General features: G+C 44.1%; 1 protein-coding gene across 1 annotated transcript in view; it reads right to left on the bottom strand.

The window, feature by feature from the left end:
• Positions 1-17,924, bottom strand: part of LOC144110741 (ubiquitin carboxyl-terminal hydrolase 24-like) — a 276,311-nt gene that overhangs the window by 237,326 nt on the left and 21,061 nt on the right. Inside the window, 5 exon segments of the mRNA XM_077643811.1 lie at positions 3,698-3,856; positions 5,696-5,836; positions 10,766-10,828; positions 10,975-11,010; positions 11,199-11,297. Of these exon segments, the coding sequence (XP_077499937.1) occupies positions 3,698-3,856; positions 5,696-5,836; positions 10,766-10,828; positions 10,975-11,010; positions 11,199-11,297 (498 nt within the window).

Below are 17,924 nucleotides of genomic sequence, written 5' to 3'. Positions count from 1 at the left end.
CCTGGTCGCCAAATCTGTCGGAGCTAAGGCAAAAAAGAACCAGCTAAGACAGCGTTGAGGTTCGAACTGTTTATTTGCGTTGCTCTCGCTGCGCCGGCCTAGCCCAACTTCCTCTTTCTTGGCCACCGCCACGTGCCATGGCCTACGAGCCGAGCGTGGCGCGAGGGGCGTACATACACTATTGACAAAATACAAAAGCCAAGCAAGTTTGCACTGCTTGCGTGCAAGAGCCAAGCGACTGTTGATCATGCAGAACAATCCACTTACAGTCGAGCCCGCTTATAACGAACATGAGCGTCACGTGGCATCCGTTCGTTATATCCCGAAGTTCGCCCGAAGTTCGTAGTAAGTGGACCACAGCTTGTCACAGTTGCTTGTCAAAACACAAAATTTTTTCTTTGCGAAAAAGTCGGTGATGGACGTCAGATTTTGCAGCGCAGGTTCGATAAGGGAGGTTTCCAGTTTATTTCCAGAAGCGTGCTATCGCTGAGGCCCTTGGCATAGGCCCTTGGCTCTCTATGTAGCTCATTGCTACAGGCGCGCTTATGGGTGCTGGCTCCGAAGTTTCATCCTCATCTGATTCCTCCGCGTCACTCTCGTCCCACACTTCAGAAACGATGCCTTCGTTCGTGCACGGTTCCGCGGTGCCGGCGCCGTCATCGACAGAAATAAAATCATTACAACCAATGTTATGACTTCCCATGTCGGAGTCGACGACGCGCTGCCACAAATTGCCGCCGGGCTGGTCATCTTTTGAAGCATCAGGATCAGCATCAGCAGACACTGTGTCGACGAAGCCCTGCCTTGCGGAAGCAGTTTTGCTCGTCAGTGGCTGTCACCTCTCCCCAGGCTGCTTTCATCACCTCTACCGCTGAATACAATGGAAATGGGCACGGTGTGCCCGTCCGCCATCGTGAATTACAACGAGGGCTCAATATTTGAACAAAGCCAACGAAACGTCCGCACCGCAACAAGAGTGACAAAAGCGCACGATGGGGTAGACGTGCAACGTGCACAGGCGGCAATCGAGCAAATCAAGCTAAAGACTGCTAAAGATGCAGGCACACAGCGCGAGCGAAGAGACCAATGAGGGGCGTCCATGAGCGTCAGTGCAGCCACCTCTTGGCTCCCACGGAAGGGCTGCTTCACAGAGTGTGGCCTCCACGATCAACACCGGCGGCGGCGCGGTTGATCGCAGAGGCCACGTGCGGATTTGAGAGAGTGAGGAGAGCGGAGCGAAGTTGCGAGGAGGGGCGGGAGGGAGAACTTGCGGAGAGAGGGTAGCTCGCTCGGGAGCGGCACGAAACGGGTATTCATAGCACCAACCACCACCAGTTCGCCTGCGAGGAGGCTTGGGAAAACATACCCCGCGCCGGCCACACAAAGGGGTTGGAGGCAGGTTATCTCGCATCACGGCGCCGGGTTTACGCCATCCGTTCGCTGTGACCGATCAGCAGGGCTTAATGACATTCGTTATACGTCTCATTTTGTGCCATTGAAACAATGTATATTTTGATGGTCACACAGGTCTCGTTCGTTATAAGCAAAAGTTCGTCTTAAGTGGGGCTGTTATATGTGGGCTCGACTGTATAACGATACTGAGAAAACTGGGAAATCCGAACATTATAACCGATTATCGTTATATCTGGACTGGCAAAAAAAAGCAAAAACAACACACCCATGTATTCCCCCATGCATGTAGCCATAGCCACCCCCACCTGTAAACAAACGGTGCACAGAGTCTTGGCGCTCTGCCAAGTTCACGCAGCGAGCCCCCCCCCCCTTCCTCTCCTGAGCTCCCCTCAAAAGATAAAGGAAAAAGATAAACACACAGGGATGTTATACACACAGCGAACGCTTAAAAGTAAATTCTCAACTATCTCGGGCGGCAACTATGTGTGTGAGACAGCGTTGTGTGGCAGTGGCCAAGCAAGCGCCTCCTCCAGTGACTGTGGCAATGATGGTGCCTGGTTCCCAAGGCCGTAGGCAACTGCTCCCTCATGGATCTTGCCACACTGGTTGGTTCGCGGAGTTTTTATGCCATTCGCTTCAATGTATTTTATTTTTATCAAACTTTCAGATAAATTTTGTGGAAAACACCATCCAGGAGGCCAGAATCCTATCATTGTATCCGTTATTTTCCCGATAAAATTGAATCGTTATATGCAGTTTATTTTTACATAAGGGCAATAGGAGAATTGATAAATCTTAAGAATTTGATCATTATAAGCAATATATTGCCATATCTGTTATTGTTACAAGTGGATTACACTGTATTTACACAACATGAAAATAAACTGTATATGCAGAGCTGCTCGACGGTAGTGCTCTGTCACTAATTAATTGCGCGCGCAGCACACGGCACAAGCTACCGTGGTGGTGTACCACACAAGCGCAAGCTACCACACATGGAGAGTTCTCATCACGTGTGCACTACCTAGCAATGAGCAACCAGGACTTCAAGCCTGCCTGCTCGATGAATGCACTGAGACATTGAAGGTCCTGCCTTCAAGTTTTGGCTGGAGTGACACTCAGCTGCCAGCCTGTTCTATGTTGCACAGTGTTGCTGCATTTCTCTCTTCAGCTTAGTTGCTTCCTTTCTGTGCTCCTGCAAAACCCCTCCTAATGTGACTTTCTCCGCAGCATAAGCTAGTCGGCTTCATACAGCTTCCCGACACTTCCCGATCTTTGCAGATATATGTGAGGCTTTAGCTGCTAAAGCATCTTCATCGATTGCACCTGTGCCTCCCCCAATCAAAACTGATGTTAAGCGGCAGACTGCAAGTAAACATGCCACTGACTGAATGCTATAAACTGAAACTAAAAAGTTGCTGATGATTATGTTACTTCCCAATGCGAAATTTGAGCACAGCTCATCAGCTGCTTAACTTTTTCGATAGATTGAGGCAAGAATTCGAGCAAGAGATGTACACGGTCGTCCACTTCTACCTTGAACACCGCTCTGCGTGGCCAGCGCTCCGCGGAGCGCCTCTCACGGGCGCCTGAGGAACTAGCGCGCAAGCGCAGTGACACCTGTAGGTGGGGCCTCCGCTGCGTCGTCTGCTTAAGTGCAGCGGCTCTGCCAAGGCGCGCTTGCTTTGCTGTAAAGCTAACTTTGCTTTTGCTATGCGCACGAAAATCGAGAGTCCGGCACGGTTTCTGAGAGGCGCAGCAACTGCGCTTGGTTCTGTGCAGCACATGGTATATCGGAGGCAGTTGCTTCTCGACTTTTATATTTTTGATGCGCTCAAAAAAGCAAAGGCTGTCACGGGCAAAACTTGCTCTATGCCTGAGCCAAGTCTCCAAGCTTTGATGACACTTCTACAACTTAGTTGCTCAGTTGTTTCGTGCAGAGCAGCTAGAATGTTCTCGCGACTCGCACTATTGTTTTCATCAGGTGATTTTGGCGCCGCAAAGTCAGCAACGAATTCATGGTGTGGCCTAACTTTAGAGCGTTCAATTTGCAAAACGTTCGATTCGTTACTAACCTGAAAGCAAGAATGTTAACAAGTTGGTAATTTCAGGAAAAAAGTATCATAGCACACGGGTGTTACCCACACCAAGGCCTTCATGCGCTACGTCCTATGCCTCTCGCCTACGCGCCGCCTTAAACTGCTGCTCATTTGCAATAAGTTTCTTCATGGTGCTTTCTTCAGGTGCTGGTGCTTTGGCAGCAACCGTTGGTGGTCGTTCTCACCTCTTTGAGACCGTTCATGCGGGCGTTGAAGTGTGAGCACTTGAGCATGCGCAGTATGACGTCCAAGCACAGAGTGCTCGTGCTCGCAATCTCCTGAGGCCACAGGTAGACACACAGCATCTTCACCGCCTTCAGCAACTCTGTCACGGAACCAATGTTCTGCAGGGGGCATAAAGAGAGGGACCCTTTATTCCTAATAATGCTGAAAATGCATGTTTCTATCTATAATCCCCTGTGCCTTTCCACTGATTTTGTCGACCAGAACCCTCCAACATTTTTCAAAGAAAGCCAGTTTATAAAATCCATTTCAATGCAAACTACTGAGGTCACATTCTTGGATACTATAACTCATTACCATGTGGGGTACAAATTTTAACACTTTTTGTTAATCAATGTAGGGTTATACATAACCCTCAATGATTCAAACTCAAAGAAGACCCAAAAATTTCATCAAGTCATGTGGTGTTCAAATTAAGGTATTAATGCTAATGCGATGAAAGCACCAGTCCGAACTGACCAAAGTCTGAAATAAGCAAATCGAATTAAGAAGACTTGCACTCTATTATGATGATGCATTTCACTGGTTGAAGGGCAGCTCTGGGCCAAAATACCAAGGCCTAAGGTGTCTCCCATATGCAAGGCGGAAGCTCAAACCACTAGGCCACCACTGCTGTTGCACTCAATTAGAGTAGAAGTTCGTTAATTCAAACCCCGTTCACTGAGTGCTTGTTTATAGCTCATAATAGCAGCTTCATTTACACAATTTAAGTGCAGAAAGTGCAATAAACCCATAAATAGTATTTGATAAATCACATCACTATGCAACGTAAGCCAGTTCCAAGCATCAAAGATGATGTCTAGAACAATGGGGCACAGCAAATTAAAAAAAATTCGAGCATACTTTCTGAAATATGGAGAGCCAACAGACAGATCAAATATACCAGTGGGCAAAGGCTAATAATGCCAGAGAATATGTAATGAACTGTGAATGATAAAGCAAGCCATGCTGCTTCGAATGGCTGCCAGTCCTTAGCATTTGAAGAAAATGTTTCAACGTTCCAAAGGATACAGCGCTGATGGTTCTACTTGTGTGGGACACAGAAACAGGGGCGTAGCCAGGGCTGGGGGGGCTTCAAAGGAGGGGAGGGGGGGGGAGCTTCAGCCCCCCCCCAAAAAAAATTTTTCTTCTAACCGTCACGCACCACTGACCAAAACAACCGCCGGCGCCAGAAGTCATTCTGGATTTTGTCACCTACAGTGTCTTTTTCAGACTAGAAAAGACATTTTGGCGCAAACATTGCTAACTCGGGTTCGATTTCGTGGCAATGCCCATGCATACGGAGTCATGTAATGCAAGAGGGCCTTATCCTAGCACAAACTTTCAAGGGCCTATCGACGGCTCGCTGTTGCGACAAAAATTTCGGTGCAATTACTCGCAATACATGACCGGTGACAGCTGCTGCTGCGCAGTACAGTGGAACGAAGGACAGCGTCATTGAGATTTTTCCCTGGCCGTTACATATGTACAAAAATGTAAAGGCTCTTGAACGACAAACATTCATTAAAACATTTTTCCTCTACTTGCCAATTTTATGGCCTTTACGTTTTTCATATCAGCGGCATGCACTGCTTTGCTGATTCCAGACCGATATAGTTATAGACTTTGTGTGATATTTTCGTTACTTAATTAATACGCAAAAACATGGAAGCATTGGTATCAGTTATGTCTGCCACGAGTGAACGATAAGGGGATAGTTGGTATGGCATGATTACAAGTCATAAAACTGATCAGGGGACAAAACACAGCAGAGAAGCAAACAGGACATGCTCGTCCTGTTTGCTTCTCTCCTGTGTTTTGTCCCCTGCTCAGCTTTATGTTTTGTAATCATGTCTGCCACGATATTTAAGACATACGAATGCATTCTTTCATTTTAAAAAATACATATTTCACTTGTCTAGACAGTGCGTAGCATTATCTAATAGACAAGTTTTTCCTGCCTTGTTTTTCAGGTCGTCGTCCGTGAGCCCCTTGATGTAGCCAATGGCCTTGTTCATGCAGGGTGAAAGCAGGGTACACGTTGTGTCAGGGTTGAGAAACTGGGCACACATCGCCAGGGGGATCAGCAGGGCAGCCATCTCCTGCAGGAAAAAGTAGGAACATGTACCAATGTAACACCTAGGCTACGATGCAAATGTGAAGTCATACTAACATATGCTATGCCCTCTGGTGCGTTCTAGCATGTGCTATGATATACACAGTGCTTCCATTTTCTTCGCCGAGTTACCACACAAGCAATGTGGCCATTTTCATTGCATACATTGTCACGATCCAAGCAGGGCCATGCAGGGAGGCGTAGGGGAGAACCCAAGAATGAGGTCGGTCCTTTTAAAGGGACTATGCAATGAATAAAAAGTCGTCTGTAAATGTTTTCAATTCTTAGAAATGATGCTAAGAAGCATTGAGTATGAGACTTCGGAACTGAGCCGGCAATTTATTATGAATTTTTAAAAACTGTGTTTTTCAAAATTCGCGGGCCGATTGGTGTGCTCGTAGTGACCGATTTTGAAACTAAAATCGTGAAAAAAGACGTCACTATACCCATGACGTCCCCAGGCCACCACACGCTGTCATTCGCTGGAGCCACGGCAGCCATGACGTCACGGGCACACTTCCGGTAGCCGTGGAAATCGTAAGCGCGAGCCAGGGCATTGCCTTCGCGCATATGGTTTCAATTTTCCTCTGCCGCCTCCTTCTGTCGGGAGTTCCGGAGCCACTCGCAGTGGCTCGCCAACTCGCTACTGTCTTCGCTGGCATTCAGCCAGTACGGCGTGAACGCATAGGGCTCGATGCCCATCGCGGCCGTAAGAGCGAGCAGTCGCGCCTTGAGGTCCGGGTCCATTACTGCTAACTACAACAGACGACAAGCAAAGAAACCAGATGCGTGCCGCAGCCACGCCGCCGCCGCTGCTCCTGGGGTGCTATGAGCAACAACTGGAAGTCGCAAAGCGAACGTCAGCGGGTGACGTATTCATGGGCGGGGCCCAGTCTCAGAGCTGTTTTCTTTATTTTTGTCTGGTGCCTCGCGTGCACGAGTTGAGGGGGGAGAGGAGGAGCGTAATTTTTAATGTCTATATCTTCATTGTTATTGATGCTAGCTTAAAAATTCTTGCGTTGGGGCGACGAGTGATGAAATGCCTATCTCTCGTCTGCTTTACGTAATCTCAATCAATTTATTGCATAGTTCCTTTAATCCCAGAGCCGGGTCTCCTCGGAGCCCGCCTCTCGTGCCAACCGCCGCTTCAATGTCATTTTCGACTAAGCGCGGAGGACGCGCAGTGCTAGGCATGTGGTGTTGTTCCCCCCAGCGAAACAGCATCGGCTCGATGCGAAATGAGCTATGTACAAGGGTAGAACAAAAGAAAAAGAATAGGGGTGAGATAAACTATACAATCCGTGATAGATGGGATGCGGCGAAAGTCAAGTTCGCAATTGAGTACGGCTTTAAGTGCACCACAAGCACGATTTCAGGCCGATGGTGCTGAGGGCCAACGGTGACACTTCTATCAGGAACAACTTCGTAGTTGACGAAGTTGAGGCGGTGCAGGTATCACCAGTGTCACAAGTTCTCACAACCCAAGGAGAGCCGTGCAGGTAGGCATAGGACAGAACCCAAGAATGAGGCCGGTCCTTTTAATCCTAGAGCCAGGTCTATCCTGAGCGTGCCTCTCGAGCCAACCATCACTTCGTTGTCATTTTAACTAAGCGCAGAGGCCGTGAGGTGTCAGGCACGCGGCAATATTCTGTGCTGGGTTAATACAGAGGTAAGCCTTTGGCGTCACATGGAAGCAGCTGTTTGGCAGGAAAGATTTCCAATAGGCAAAAAATAAAAATGCGGGGCCTCCTAAGCACTCTTATGAAGTAACGTGATAGCATTAGAATTGTCTGTACTTGGCGTTTCTACATCAGTTTCTTTGCAATGGAGCGACATTCACTGGCCCCTATTCAGACTCTTGAGCTGCAGCCACAGGTCTGAACTGTGAAATGTTTACACTTCCTTTGCACCTACCACACACATTGTTTGCACCTTCCAGTGAGCGGGGCACCTTCCAGGGAATCTCGTCTCGGACATCAACAGGGTTTTGGTGTGACGGCAACCCTAATGCTATCTCATTAAAAATACAGATGCTAATGACAAAAGCTATGTTTCCCCTCTCACACACAATCCGAAATGCTGGAACCACACAACCAGCAACTTTTCAACACAAGCAGTCCAATGTGGTAAGCCAATGTTGCCAGCCAATGTTTCACAGATGCAGTCTCTCTGCCACCTCTCTTGCTCTGTCTCATCACTATGGCTCCCCATTCTTCTCACGAATTCTTTTTCTCATGAATTTTTTTTACCACTGTGCTCTTACCTTATGTGTGGGTGAATATTCAGGATCTATACACTCTAAAGTACCTGCCTAAAAAGTTTCAAGACCTAATTCAACCTCCAATTACTAAAAAATTGTATATTTCGCGCCTACGAAAAACGGGAATGGCTATTTCGGAGCGAAATGCAGCAGAACTTCGCATCCCTCACTTCCCACGACTGCGTCCCCTATGGCTACCACCTTGGTTTTGATGAAAGCTGGGCCCCTTCCCCAATACTTCGTTCACTGCTGTGAAACATTTTTGGAACGTCCACATTCCACTTTTTTTCAGTCCTCTATGACAACCTCCGAACGGCTGCCGTGCGCACTTCAAATGCGATTTTCTCAGTTTCTTGTTTTTTGCCAACTCGACTAGCCTTACCGAAGTTATACCGTTGAATTCAGAAAAAACTTAACTGTAGAGCTACACTGTTTTTGTTTGGCTGAGTCAAACATTTTATGTTTTGTGAATCATAATGACGCTTAACTAACTTCATAGTTATGGTACCTGGACAAAATTTAACACTTTTATGTGATGATGGACTTCAACAACGATATAATTAGTATAGCTCCAGATGACAGGTCTTTGGCTACAGCCCCATTTCTATCGAAACCAAGAAACGCAGAAGTAAAGAGTGTTAACGATGCATAAGAATTTAATTAGGGTTCACTTATTTTCCTATAACATGGGAACTAATTGAGACAAACTGAAAGGCATTTTTGGAAACAGGAAAAAGAAACACATATGCACACCTAATTTCATTACGATATTGTCACAGACTAGAAGACGACAAAGTGGAGAGTGGTGCAGCAAAAAGCGCTCGTGATAGGCCCACCGCCATTAAATCATATCATCGCCATCTGTCATCACATCCAGTTCTTCGGCTTGCCGTCCCGTAACATATCGTGGAGGTGCTGGGTAATTGATCTCCATCCTGGACCTGGAGCTTCGGCATCCTGCGTGTGCCATGGTCGTCGGTCGTGTGTTCCTGTCCGCACCACCCATCTGTGCCCATGCCCGGCAGAACAGAACCGACCCCGCCGTTCACCCCAGCCCCCCGCCCCGACCAGAAGACACGACAACTTGCCGACGACGCCGCAACTCAAACCTATGACCCCACCGACCCTAGAAGCCGCCAACATCTTCGAACACAGCCCCTGCCTATGCCGTTCGGTGTGTTCATGGGCCTCGGCCGTCGGCTCAAAGTGACCTAGCTACAGCCCGGAAGCTTCCTGGACCAGCGCTCATCTGATCATGACCTGCTCATCTCTTTCATCGTGATGGCAAGCCCTGCATCTTCTTCTCTTCTGTGTTCATCCCTCCTGTCACGTTTCGTCTTCACTGCCATTCTTCCAGTTCGTGCGATCGGGACGATCGCCCCGGGCAGTGTCACAGACTAGAAGACAACAAAGTGGAGAGTGGAGCGGCACGAAGCGCTCGCGACATGGCCCACCACCATTAAATCATATTATCGCCATCTGTCATCATGTCTAGTTCTTCGGCTTGCCGTCACGTAACAATATCTTTAATAATAAAAATGTTCATTTCAAGACCTGCGTCTCCCCTTAGGGGGAGACATGGCTTTCAACTCCAACTTTCTTATTTATTGGTGCATTCTGATGAAAAATGTTTTGTACGTTAGTAATGCTCCCAAACCTAAGGGCACGAAATTTAAGCATTACAGCTGAAGAACTTTTTTTTTTCTAGCAACTTTCTCTCTTCTACACCTTGTGGAAAGCCTGCAGACTCGACAAAATGTGGTACACGACTAGTTCAATATGCACTGCATTTGTGAATGTGTGATGACAACCTTAGACTTTTTTCTGCACAAAACTAGCGTTTTTGTTTAAATTTTTTACAAAGCAGTTGGCATAGACATGTCTAAACTGTAAACAAGGTGCCCCAACAAAAATCTACAATCCACCAAAATGAAAAACCAAAATTCTCATTGCATACATAGTGGAGTTGAGAGTTGAGTGAGTGCAACAAAACAAACAGCGTCAAATTAGACAAAACAGTCAGGAAGAACTCTATTCCACAAGGGAAAAAAAACAGAAAGGAGCAAAACACTAACACTTCTAGCGTTTCCCTAATATGAACTGCCACGTTAGAGTACTTTCTTTCTTTAGAGAGAGAAATGTGCTTAGAGTAGTTCCTGGTGGATTTCAGCAACGAAACATCGAGACAGAACAAATAAAGGAAGCATATGAGCAGACACAATGATTAAAAACAAAGATATTTTGGCCATTTTTCACGACCAAAAGCAGCGTCCCCATTTAGGCAGGCAGACGACAGAACATTAACCTGTGTGGCTGCTTTTGCTCCAGCCGGAAATGCCCAAATATGCCACCAGTGCAACCACTGCACTTGTGTTTGCTTTTCTCATGCTTGGGATGGAGTGGAAAGGACAAAGACACTGCACTCTGACCTTTCCGCACCAGAAGAGTTTGGCACAAGGAAACGCTGCAATACACAGACAAGGGAACTGAACTCTCAAAATTAAAAAAAAAAGAAGCCCATTCTGCAAACCCTGATCTGCTTCCCATAATCCCTCATGATGGCTGAAGTTTCCAACTGCCCTTAGGCAATGCTTTTATCAAATCCTTTGCTATCAGCTCTTAAGATAACAAAACAACAAAGTGGGGTGAACTCACATTTGCGGTGAGGTTTTCTCCAAACTTGTTCAATATCTTGTCAAAGCCACCGCGACTCCCAAACTGTGCACGAGAAAAGAAAAAAACAAAGGCAAAGAAACAAAGGCCAGTTATGATGATGACCCCAGGTTAAAAGGGTGGAAAAAAAAAAGGAATGGCAAGTGACAAGATGGCTTCGGCAGTCAGAGAAGCTATGAGAGAGAGCTCACTTTGTTAATGATGTCCAAAAGCCAACCGTACGGATCCTGCGAAACAAAAGCATAATAAATCTAAGTTCACTAGTTCCTCAATTTGGCACTCATGATCACAATGCACCTCAGAGTAATAGAAATTGAAGTAGCACTACAGCAAAAGGCACGTGAACAAAGTATGAAACTTTGTGGATGGAAGGCGCCTGCCACAAAGCAGCAAAACATGAAAAGTTTCTCCTTACCAGGGATCCTCTGGACTTTGCATAGACCACTAGCCCCTGCTCAAGGCTGCTTTGTCGACCTTTGTTTTTGATGTGAAACTCGGCTTCTGGGTCAAAGGCCTGCAAAGAGTAAGAGGCAACGTGACTGCTTCACACATATCAACACGACACCTGTTGCACACAGTACCCAAGCCAAAATTTAAAAAACAGCAAAAATCAATGGAACCCACAACAAAATAACACGAGCTGATGTCGGGCTAGTTGGTGTTGTATCATAATTTCAGCAGCGCGAGCACATTCGAAGAAGGAAGCTAAGGATAGGAAGGAGCGCTGAACTAACAACTTCATTTGAGAAGGCTGCTGCCAGTGCATACATAACCTCAAAGCAACGACCACCAGGGGGTAAAAAACAATAAACGTGTCAGCACAAAAGAGCGAAGAAATAAAACTCAGAATAAGGCTAGGCCAGATCATGCCTTTTTCAGACAACCAGCAATGAAAGAACTGAAGATAAACATAAAACACCCTAAGGCAGATGAAGCAAGGAACTGCAACTCATGTGGAACACCACCAGAGAAAACCGAAAAGTGAATAAACCCAGGAAAACACAAAAAGAAAAATGGCAAGACAATGATGAAAGCGTATTTTTAAAGCAGGCTGGTGAAGCAGTTCAGTCAGCCTTTGTAAAGTGTCGTAATATGTCCGGATCCAATCTAAGGAACACCACAAGAAGGCTATGCCAATGACTGAATCTTGAAGAACTTTCTCGTTCAATATAAAGCAAATAGAACAGTTGCCTGAAAATGTTTTTCACAGCAAAAACTCAGAAGATTGATCGTCCCTAGCGCGTTATAGTTTCAGAAAAGATGACGCGGCAAAAAGAAGGTGCAAATCTTTTACAAAGGTACCTTAAGTTTCTTCCTGTTGATGACCCGTTTCAAGTTAAGAATACTGAAGAAGTTGTTAGATTCATGAAAGAGAGTACAGAAAAAGCTTTTTGTGGCTTCTCTATTTATGTAAAGGATTTATTTTATTCCATTCCCCACGATGCCCTCATGAAATGTGTTCGAGATGCCATCGAAAGGCGTGGTGCGGTGGCTTTCCAGAACGGGTGTGGCGTGTCAGTTGATGGCTTCCTCGAGTTGCTTTTTGTTTATCTGAAATCCACAATTTCAAACTGGAATGGTTCTGTTTTTATTCGAAGGCAAGGAATATGCATTGGTTTATATATCGCCCTGGACCTCAGTGACCTTTGATGGCTTCCTCGAGTTGCTTTTTGTTTATCTGAAATCCACAATTTCAAACTGGAATGGTTCTGTTTTTATTCGAAGGCAAGGAATATGCATTGGTTTATATATCGCCCTGGACCTCAGTGACCTTTGATGGCTTCCTCGAGTTGCTTTTTGTTTATCTGAAATCCACAATTTCAAACTGGAATGGTTCTGTTTTTATTCGAAGGCAAGGAATATGCATTGGTTTATATATCGCCCTGGACCTCAGTGACCTTTGATGGCTTCCTCGAGTTGCTTTTTGTTTATCTGAAATCCACAATTTCAAACTGGAATGGTTCTGTTTTTATTCGAAGGCAAGGAATATGCATTGGTTTATATATCGCCCTGGACCTCAGTGACCTTTGATGGCTTCCTCGAGTTGCTTTTTGTTTATCTGAAATCCACAATTTCAAACTGGAATGGTTCTGTTTTTATTCGAAGCCAAGGAATATGCATTGGTTTATATATCGCCCTGGACCTCAGTGACCTTTGATGGCTTCCTCGAGTTGCTTTTTGTTTATCTGAAATCCACAATTTCAAACTGGAATGGTTCTGTTTTTATTCGAAGCCAAGGAATATGCATTGGTTTATATATCGCCCCGGACCTCAGTGACCTTTTTCCCGCCACGCATAACAGATCTCTGAAGGACAAGTTTGAACAGTCACATGCTCTCAAAAAAATTTTCCACTATGTCAACGACTTCTCAGTACTCATAGAATGTGACAGCGATTCCTTCCTAACAGAAGTGTCACAACTTTTGAGTACTTTCAAGCAAACATTAGCATCTCTTGAAGTGACTCATGAAATTCCAAAACAAAATTCGATACACTTTTTGGAGTTAATGGTTTTTTTTCACACCACATCACACTTGCTGGGCATTCAAACCAAGAGGAAAAAAGCCCATTCTTTATCTTGATTCTGCCCAATCAAAATTCGTAAAACATAACATCATCTAATCAACTTTTACTAACGCCTCGAGTAAGTCATGTCAACATAGGCTAGAGGACAGTTTTTCAAACCAAATGTCCAGGCTGATGCAATCAGGATACCCGCAAGGCCTTTCTTTGTCTGTAGCTGAAAAAGTGCAGAAATGTATGAGGGTGGAAAAACTATTGCCCCAGATGAAGCTTCTGCCCCAGATGAAAAGTGTCAGCGCAGCAAAAAAGGTAGCTTTTCTACCTTACGTGCACCAGCTACCGCATAAACTTGAGAAAACTGGAAGGAAAGCAGGAGTGGACGAGGTTTTCTCAGCCCTTCTGCGCCTATCAAAACTTTGCATCAAGGTTAACGAAAAGAAGAAAATGTGTTGCACTAAGCGGCACAAAGATCCTTTCATGTCACGTGAGGAGGGCATGGTTTATTTCATTCCTTTATCTCGCGGCAAGACTTACATCAGTCAAACAAGCCGTTGTTTAAATGAAAGGCTAATGGAGCACAATAATTTATCCGGCACTTCCTTAAGAAATCTCCCCATCCACTGTCAGAATTGTGACCGTAAAAAACAATGTTTGCCTACCTTCAAAAAAACAATGGTCTTGAAGAAACACAAGGATAAACTTAAGCGTGATGAAATACGTGAGGCTGCTAGCATTTCTAAGCTGAAAGAAGGGTGTGTAAGCAACCCCTCAATTTCTCTTTCTGAGAAAGTGATTATCTTCCTTTCCGATTTTATCTGATTTTACCTAAGGCTTTTTAGGCACCTTTACATGCTTTTAGGCATATTTTTTAACTGAGTTTATTGCCGGCACTAACTCATCCGACTGTTTTACTCCTTTCATGTTTTTAAACTACGCCTCCATTGTTGTGCTATAGGCACCTTTACATGCTCTTACTCGGTTTATTTTCTGGCCGTGTTAATTGTTGGCACTCACCCATCCGATTGTCCACTCTGTTTATGTTTTAAAACTACATTTTCATCGTTGTTTTGAGATTCTTTCTTTCTTTTTTGTGTTTTCCTGGGTTTATTTGATTTTCGCTTTTCTCTGGTGGTGTTCCACATAAGTTGTAGTTCCTTGCTTCATCTGCCGTACGGTGTTTTATGTTAATCTTCAGTTCTTTCATTGCTGGTTGTCTGAAAAAAGGCGTGATCTGGCCTAGCCTTGTTCCAAATTTGATTTCCAAATTTGATTTCTTCACGCGTTTGTGCCAACACGTCTATCGTTATTCCCCCCTGGTGGTCATTACCTTGAGGCTATGTATGCACTAGCAGCAGCCTTCCCAAATGAAGTTGTTAATTCAGCGCTCTTTCCTATCTGTATCTTCCTTCCCTGAATGTGCTCGTGCTGCTGAAATTCTGAACCGCTACAAAAGCTAATCTACCACGGCATTCATCCACTGAGCACATAGTGGTATGCTTGGATTAGAGATGTGGCAGCAGTGAACCAACCAAATATTTTAAAATTTGGTTTAAACCGAAAAAAGTCAGTATCCTTGAAGTGTCACAGCAGCTTCCTGGCTGTTGAGTAACGAGTTACTAGCAATCAGAAGAGAGAACTAATGGAATGTGGAAGCCAGTGGCATGGTGAGAAACCGGGATTGTTGGATTAAGTGCAACTGTACGCTTAAGGTATTACTCCACTACTTCAGAATAAAAGCCAGGTACAGAAGATGCTCACCATATGGTCCAACTTCACCTACTAGTGTAGCGCCTTATGCTGACAGACTCTCATTGCCTCATTAGAGCCATTACTTGGTTAAGAAGGTTTTTCACAGCATATAAGCACACTGACAATGTATTCAACCGTTCAAGATACTGCGAGTGTGAAAGCATGCACAAGGGTCTGCAAAAAATGACTTGTTCTGGCTTCCATGATGGTTCAGCGGCACTTCCGCCACTGCTTTCAGTACGCAGAAGCCGTGACCAAAGGACCTCTGGATCCTAGACTTCTGTTGCGGTCATTTTTTCTTTCTTTCTAATCTGAAGCTTTCTTCTTGTGAAGCGTTTGCCACTTTCACAGTTCTTCCCATGAGTGAAGGAGTGAGCAATGTGTCAGTTGAAAGTAGTACACTTGCATTTATCAACACTAGCTAAAACTATTCCAACATGACAGCGACTATGAACAGAGAGGCCTGGTTGCACTTGCCTGAACGAGGCAAGTGGATGTGTGTGCAACTCGCTTGTTGCTTTCCCTTGTCTTTTTATTTTTTTTCCATAGGTATGGTTTTTGCGCAAACTAGATTTTCGAAATAAACTTCTATTCATGCTTTTTGCTTATAATCCAATCACCTAACTTCTACACAGTAAATTTTTCTTACAGCGACAGCATGCCATATTGCATCCATTGCGTGTTAAGAACTACACATCAACTGTTATTGTAAACAAATAAGCCAAAGTAAACTATACACAACATTTTAGTGCACAGGGATAACACTTTTATCACCAAAAAAAAAAAGAAAAGACAATATAGTATTTAAAAATACTATTTGTATGATCAGATGTTCATAAAGCAAACCACATTTCGCCTTGGATCATATCAAGGTGCACTTCTGATAATTCAAACAAAAATCACTCATCCCTCCAGCTTGAATTAATGAAAGTGTACTGCACTTTCCCAGAAAATAATATTTGACAAAAAAAAAACATCCTGCAATAAACAGCGAAAAAAGTCTGTCAAAGTTTCAAAATATAAAATCGGAAAAATTCAACCACACTCTATCACTCATGTTTGCCATCATTCAGCAACAAGTTCTGGAAACCACACAAAATGAAATAAATCCATAGCCTTTTATTACAGCCTTGGTCTTAGTCTATGACAAAATTCTGCAATGCAAAAGATATTCGTAAAGAAATCACTGCAGCCTTGCAGACGTCAACAACAGTTACCATGTGATATAATGCACAACATGATATGGCAAAAACTTTTTAAGCTACTTGTCACAATACCTATTTCTCAGCACTTTGTGAGCACTTAATAATGGAGTGTATTCCTTAGTGCTTCTCTAAAATTAAATCAGCCAGGCTAGGAGACAAATATTTGCCAATGCACATCGAATACTTGGCAAGCATAAATAATTAAAGGACAACTGCAAAGAAATTTTACTTTGGCTAGAATGACTCTTAATATGCAGGGTAAGTCACAAAACTAATTGCAAAAAAGTTCCAAGCTCGTTAGGAAACTAGTACTGTTAGTTAGTTATATTGATTTTAATGGCGCAAAAGCAACTTAGGCTATGATGCGCCAAACACACGGTTAGAGCTTTTGTTAAAGGTTACGCTTTTTATATCTAAAGTTTGTATAAAACATTGGCTTCTCTGAGAAATTTAAAAATGCTAGAAAAATCAACCAGTGCTTGATCTCCTAAAAGTAACATGGGGTGTAGTGGGATGTATTCATTGTACAATGTTGTGAAATATTTTTTCCTCAGTTTTTCCAGTTTTTTGCATACAATTAAAATGTGGTTTACCGTGAGTTCATCGCCACACATTTCGCAGAGAGGTTTGCCTTTTTTTGTCAGTAAGAAGTTGTGAGTAAGGTGTGTGTGTCCAATGCGTAGTCGACACAAAATAACTTCTATGAAACGCTCCTGATGTGTACATGATCTCCATTCTCCCAAAACAGGTTTTATAGAATGTAGTTTGTTGTTTGTTTGTTCGTCCCATGCAATCTGCCACTTATTCCTGAGTTTACTGTGCAGTAATTTAGAAAAATCCCTCTGTGGTATGTTAACTTGTTTTATATGGCCAATTCTAGCTTGTGCTGCGCAAGCATCTGCTCTCTCATTACCTAAAATTCCAACATGGCTAGTGACCCAGCAGAATATAATGTTATGTTTTTGCTTTGTAATTTTAACTATGTTATGTATGATTTTTCCTATTATGGGTTCAGCAGCGTTTGTAGAATGCAGCGCTTTTAGCATACTGAGTGAATCGGTGTAAATGATGCTATTTTTTATGTTTTGTTTTACTATTTGTTCTACAGCTACAAAGATGGCATAAACTCCGCAGTAAATACCGATGCATACTGTGGCAATCGTATCATTTTTTCATTTGTTCCTTGAATTACTGCACTTCCCACATGACTTTCTGTTTTTGACCCATCAGTGTAAAATTCGGTGTAAGTGTCATATTTTTCTTGTAGTGCAAAGAACTCTTGTAGTATGTGCTCGTGTGGTATTTTCTCTTTGTTTAAGTGTGTCAATGTGAAGTCACACACTGAAGGAAGGCTGTACCATGGTGGTAGATATTCATGTCTTTGTGCAATATTAGGTAGGGCGTCCAGCACTGCTAAGTCTTCACATTTATCATCAAAGCGCATTATTAGTGGCCTGATAAAATGTGGTTTATTATTGAATAATCTCCTAGATGGGCACTTGGTAACAATGGGATAGCAGAGATGTTTAGGGAGAGAACGGGTTTTTAGGATGTACGTGCATGTTAGTGTGACTCTTCTATCCTCTAGTGTGGGCTCATTAGCTTCAACGTAAAGACTCTTTACCGGGGATGTTCTATAAGCTCCAGTTGATAGGCGTAAACCA

This window comes from Amblyomma americanum, chromosome 11 (assembly GCF_052857255.1).
Source record: "Amblyomma americanum isolate KBUSLIRL-KWMA chromosome 11, ASM5285725v1, whole genome shotgun sequence".
NCBI lineage: Eukaryota > Metazoa > Arthropoda > Arachnida > Ixodida > Ixodidae > Amblyomma > Amblyomma americanum.
Note: the sequence above shows the minus strand (reverse complement) of the source record. Positions and strands in the feature narration are given on the sequence as shown.